We start from the raw sequence: 5,369 nt of genomic DNA on the forward strand, positions 1-5,369 counted from the left end.
TTCCACACCTAATCGCGTCCATCAAGCCAACCTCCGGTTTCTCCCTCTCGACAGGGTGAGACGCAAAACCTGCAAGTACGCCCTGACCATCGTCGACGTCGCCAGTCGCTACAAGGAAGCAGAGCCATTGACAACGAAGATTCGAACGAAGTCGCCAAAGCCTTTGAAGGCATATACAAACACAGTCGCTTGACATGGCCTACCATATTGCAAGTCGAACCCGGACGCGAGTTCATGGGAGCCGTGTCACAGCTGCTGGCCAAGAACAAAGTCCAAGTGAGACGAGGTATAGCAGGAGCTCACCATAGCCAAGCCATCGTTGAGAGATTCAATCGCACCCTAGCCGACAGCCTGTTCTCGCACCAATACTCGCAGGATTGTACTACTTGAAAGACTGACCGCCGAGAGCATTTGTCTGAGAGGAGTTGATGATCGTACCTCACGACACAGTCCCTTACACATTACCCACAATGTGATGATAGTTTCTCGTCATGATTTTTTATCAGTCTTGCATGCTTATTTTTCTGCTTAATGTAGCCAGCAAGCCATCCACCCGTAGACCGAGCCTTTTGTCCGACCGACCCCATGCTCAAACTCATTAAGGCCGAGAGACGCATATATGGGGCAAATTAATCAGCTCACAGCGAGTGACGTGTTTATGGGGCAGGTAATTAGCAGTTTCTCACAGCGAGAGCCACATACAGTCGTCAACAGAAAGCACCTCTTAAGGTGCGTTCTCACGGTGCGACTTGTAGTAACAACTTGTAGCATGCAACACAGTTGCAACGTGAGAACACCAAAGTCGTAACGATTTGAAATCGCATACAACTAGTTGCAACCGAGTTGAAAGACATAGGACTTGTCCTAATTCCTACTACAAGTCGCAAGCTCTCGACCAATCAAATCGCTGAGATCTGTGTCCACCTCAGAGTGACGTCCCCTTTGTTTATGTTGACATCATGTCGGAGCCACGCCAGAAAAAGATCGACCTCACCAGGGAAGAAACCGAGCGGTTTATAGGTTTCTACTTGTCCCAGGAATGCCTATGGAATGTTCAACATGCCACATATTCCAAAAGGGACAACAGACTCGCCGCACAGTCAATGATCGCGGAACAGATGTACTGCCACGGGAGAGAAATGACAGGTGAGTTCCTCTTCGGTCACTAGCAGACGACATTTGTCTATTATTTACACGCTAGTCGTATATTTTCTCCGCGACTAAAGTCGTAAAGACATTATAATTAGCAAGTTATGGCAGTAATTTTCACCTGCTTCATCTCTGCTACTGTGTGTTTCAGTGGAACAAGTTGCGGCAAAAATCGCAAGTCTACGGACTTATTATGGCCGGGAACTAAGAAAAATCACCCAGTCGGAGAAAAGTGGTGCAGGGGTGGATGACCTGTACCATTCATCGTGGGAGTTTTTCACAGTCCTGGACCCCTTCTTGAGATGCCATGTACAGCAGAGGCCTTCTACTAACAATCTGGTAATTGTCAGTAATGATGCTATCTCCGTCAGTTATTATGGAATATGGGATGCATGCAGAAAGGATTTTATCTAGCGAACTCTTTTTCATATTAATAATAGCGTCAAACTGTGCAATAAAACATTTAAAAATTACAATATAAAATTATGGTGCTTATAAATTTCTGTTTCTAATGTTTGATTTATTTCATTTGGAGTGAAGGTAGCAATTACTGCATTGGCTAATTTTGTGAATAAAGGAGGTTGGTATATTTCTTTTATTGATTCATGTGGTGATTCTGCTGAGATGTGATTTTACATCACCAATTGAAAAAGAATATAAATAAGAGACAAGACATGAAATGACATTTGAGTTTCAGTTGTATTATTCCTTGCAAAGTACAAACAATGATTTAAGTATATGGTCTGTCACATATTCATGAATGATAACATGTACCATCATGTTGTCAAATACCCATTTGTGTTAGTTAATAAAATGTACATTTCTTTCAGATGAGGGAACCAATTTCTGCAGCACCCATCACTATTACTGATGACAATGAATGTACAGGGAGCATTGAGTGCACCATGGATTCCACTGACAATGGCTGCAGTCAAGAAGTTAGTAATTGCTATCTAAAATTACAGTTCCTGAGTCACTGATTTGTCATCTGTGAATACTTATTATATGTATACATAAATTCAGTCCTTCCACATTTTACATTTCACATAAGTAATGTCACTTTTCAGAGTTTATACCACCATATCCCACTGCCAATCAACTTGACCTTCTGTCATAAAATAATCAGCCAGCTCATCTCGCACTTCTCTTGCATTGCTGGCATTTCTGTTCCCTCCCTGCTGTATGAAACCACGGATAACACTGTGTACATTAGCTGCATCATTAGTGTTATAGACTGGGTCAGAGTTTGATTTGAGAAAGTTATGTAATGCAACACTTGCCAAGACAACTGAACTGGCAACTTCTGGTGATACTTGTAGAGGTTTTTGAAAGATGCAGAATCTGTTGACCAGAAGGCCAAATGCATTTTCAGATACTCTCCTTGCTCTTGACAGCCTGTAATTAAATATTCTTTTCTCATAAGATAAATCCCTCATAGGATAAGGCTTCATCAAGTGTGGCTTTAGTTGGAAGGCATCATCTCCCACAACAACGCTCGGCACTAGTTCATGTCGGCCCTCCAAGGGAGTTGGTTGTGGAATATTTAATGTGTTATGCTGTAGTGCATAGGAAAGCTGGGAATTAGCATACACTGCTGCATCTCCAGCTCTGCCATTGGCTCCCACATCTACAAATATAAATTTGCAATTGGCATCCACCAATGCCAATAGGATGATACTGAAAAATTTCTTGTAGTTGAAGAATTCAGATCCTGTATTGTTGGGTGCCCGAATTGCAATATGCTTGCCATCAATTGCACCAATGCAGTGGGGGGAACTGCCACTTTGCCATGAATTCTTCCTGAATGTTGTGCCAGTCACGTTCAGTAGTAGGAACCTGAAAATAATATTATCAAATCATGTATATCATTGTCTTGTTTAACTCAATTAAACATATATAAACGTATAATGTTTAACATTTTGTCAAGCATGTAAAAGATTGTATATGACTTGTTTTCATAGAACTAACTCCTGACAACATATTTTTCAGACATCACACTGCAGTGGTTATGCAGAATCTATGCCTGTTCAAAAACCAGACAAGGCTAAACCACACCCCAAGAAGAGGAGGAATCAAGCAACAGGCAGTCCTGAATTAAAAAATCTAATGTACAGGACATTGGAAAGGATATCCCAAAAGAAAGCCAAAAGTGACACAAATGATTGTGACATTTTGTTTGGTCAGCAGGTTGGGCTCGAGCTTAAAAAATTGAAAACCTAAGAAAGAGACAAGAACTGAAACTGAAAATCTATTCACTGATTTTGGAAAATCAGTTTGAAAATGAGGCCTAAATATCAAATGACTTAAGGGGGGTGTCAGCAATTTTGTACATAGAAATATTAAAATGTTATGCTTTATAAATAAGGAAGGGGGAGGTGGGGGTAATTGATTTTGTACATGACATGCAGGGGATCACTTACTTTGTACATAAATTCCAGGGGGGTGTCATTCACATTATACTTCTCCATAAAAATCATCATCACCGCCCCCAGCCAAAAATTATGAACATTCCGTAACATATGTAAAATATAGTTCTCTTTAGCTGTAAATAGATGTTTCCGCCTATTTATATGTTTAAAATACTTCCATCAAATAATAAACATTCATGTATCATGTAATCCTTGTCTGTTTTATGTCTATATGATTTGTTTTACATAGTTGAAACCTATTTTAAACTTACATTCATCACTGACAAATTCTTAAGTGTGGTTTATGCACTGATTTTCAAGAAGATATCTAAAACTGTTCAACAAATTTTAAAGTATTTTATTAAAAATTGGTGTTTGTTCGTTTTATTGATTTGTGAAGAATGTGGTACCTGCAAGTAGTCTTTTTGAAGTACATCATAGATGGCTTTACAGACACAAGGAACAAAGTTACAGATGGTATTCTTGGCACCCGGTACAGGAACTCAAGGGAGCTGTAACTGTCACCTGTGGGTGAAAAAGTAATATTTCAAAACCCCATTCCCAACATTAAACGCTTTCGTTTGCATGAACATTTACATAAAAGTTTCAATTTATATTTACATTTGGTAAATTTATATCCCATTTCTTGTACTCATTTGAATAATTTCATTTGAGTTTCACTAATGACACTCATTTTATGATGCTTCGCGCACTCAAGAACATTTACTGATTATCCCCCTTCATACTTGATGCAGAGTGCTTTTTCCTTAGTTCAAGGTGGTCAACACGCGGAAGTAGCAATTGCCGTGTATTTTGATAATATTTTGTACTGATACGTACTTGAAACCTAACAGAATAGTTTGGATTCTTTGCGAAATGAAACGGCAGTATCTGTGCTTCATTTACACACCACATAACTTACCGCTTGCTAAATATCGTAAGGTGAGTGCCAGTTTCTCTCCAACAGGAATACTGTTTCTCATGGGGGTACACTTCTTCTCGATGTATGGAGAATTTTTCTCCAACAAAATGTCAAAATTCACCTTGTCCATACGGAGAAAATTCTTCAGTGACCTTGGATCTTCCTGTTCAAGCTCTCGAAGAAGCGAATTATACGCTCCAGCCGTGTTCCGCCTAAGAATCCAGTTACGGACCCACACCGATTTAGGCTTTCTCTTCTTTTTTTACCGACTGCGATATGTAGACTGACATTATCATGGCTAGCGTTTCTTCTTCACTCGACGAATCCATGTTGCTGAGTCATACGTGAGAATCTCGCGAGATACGAGTTGTATACGACTTAAAAAGTACACAAATAGCAAAGTCGTTACGATCTTTGTTGTTACTACAAGTCGTATGCTACAAGTTGTTACTACAAGTCGCACCGTGAGAACGCACCTTACCTAGGCGAATATAAAGTGATAAGTCGCACCTTTACATCGAATACATATATACATGTCAGTGTTATTACAGCAATGAAATCTTTTACTACGTTTCTTACAAAAGACAGTAAGTTGGTAATTCAAAACATTGTCACACATGGACAGAAATAATATCATAAGTTATAACATGTAAGCCATACAAAGGTATGTCAAGCATTTGTGTTCAAGCTGTTGAAAAGTTCATGTTGATCTGAATTGTCAGTTTTCTATGCAATTTACATGAGCATTCTGTAAAACGTTTGTATTTGATCTGTGTAATTATCAAATCGGGTGCAATTATGACGTGTATCAATCAACTCAGTCTCCATTGATCTATCGTCAATAAAAGCTGGATAGTATATCAGTTACGGTATCGATACACATGCGTATA

General features: G+C 39.4%; 2 protein-coding genes across 2 annotated transcripts; one reads left to right on the forward strand and one right to left on the reverse strand.

Annotated features, from left to right (window-relative positions):
• The first annotated feature begins 729 nt into the window (after positions 1–729).
• On the forward strand, positions 730–3,767 carry LOC124265187. Its single transcript, XM_046699980.1, has 4 exons — positions 730–1,146; positions 1,301–1,488; positions 1,980–2,087; positions 3,139–3,767. The coding sequence occupies exons 1-4, from the start codon at positions 960–962 to the stop codon at positions 3,367–3,369; spliced, it is 714 nt and encodes a 237-aa protein (XP_046555936.1). The 5' UTR covers positions 730–959; the 3' UTR covers positions 3,370–3,767.
• LOC124265176 (putative nuclease HARBI1) lies at positions 2,146–4,949 on the reverse strand. Its single transcript, XM_046699969.1, has 3 exons — positions 4,480–4,949; positions 3,968–4,082; positions 2,146–2,985 (listed from the first exon to the last, which is right to left on the reverse strand). Exons 1-3 carry the CDS (start codon positions 4,607–4,609, stop codon positions 2,220–2,222), a joined length of 1,011 nt encoding a protein of 336 aa, XP_046555925.1. The 5' UTR covers positions 4,610–4,949; the 3' UTR covers positions 2,146–2,219.
• Between the last annotated feature and the right edge of the window lie 420 nt (positions 4,950–5,369).

Source organism: Haliotis rubra, unplaced genomic scaffold (assembly GCF_003918875.1).
Source record: "Haliotis rubra isolate DU_JTF1 unplaced genomic scaffold, ASM391887v1 Scf121, whole genome shotgun sequence".
Classification (NCBI taxonomy): domain Eukaryota; kingdom Metazoa; phylum Mollusca; class Gastropoda; order Lepetellida; family Haliotidae; genus Haliotis; species Haliotis rubra.

What these genes read in the sequence shown, in the direction of transcription:
- LOC124265187 (XM_046699980.1), top strand. Translation starts at nt 960, where the DNA reads ATGTCGGAGCCACGCCAGAAAAAGATCGACCTCACCAGGGAAGAAACC. An exon ending in CCACGGGAGAGAAATGACAG is followed by an intron (nt 1,147 to 1,300) that starts GTGAGTTCCTCT and finishes TGTGTGTTTCAG; the next exon opens with TGGAACAAGTTGCGGCAAAA. An exon ending in GGCCTTCTACTAACAATCTG is followed by an intron (nt 1,489 to 1,979) that starts GTAATTGTCAGT and finishes CATTTCTTTCAG; the next exon opens with ATGAGGGAACCAATTTCTGC.
- LOC124265176 (XM_046699969.1), bottom strand. Translation starts at nt 4,609, where the DNA reads ATGGACAAGGTGAATTTTGACATTTTGTTGGAGAAAAATTCTCCATAC. An exon ending in CTTACGATATTTAGCAAGCG is followed by an intron (nt 4,083 to 4,479) that starts GTAAGTTATGTG and finishes TTTCACCCACAG; the next exon opens with GTGACAGTTACAGCTCCCTT. An exon ending in TTCAAAAAGACTACTTGCAG is followed by an intron (nt 2,986 to 3,967) that starts GTACCACATTCT and finishes TATTATTTTCAG; the next exon opens with GTTCCTACTACTGAACGTGA.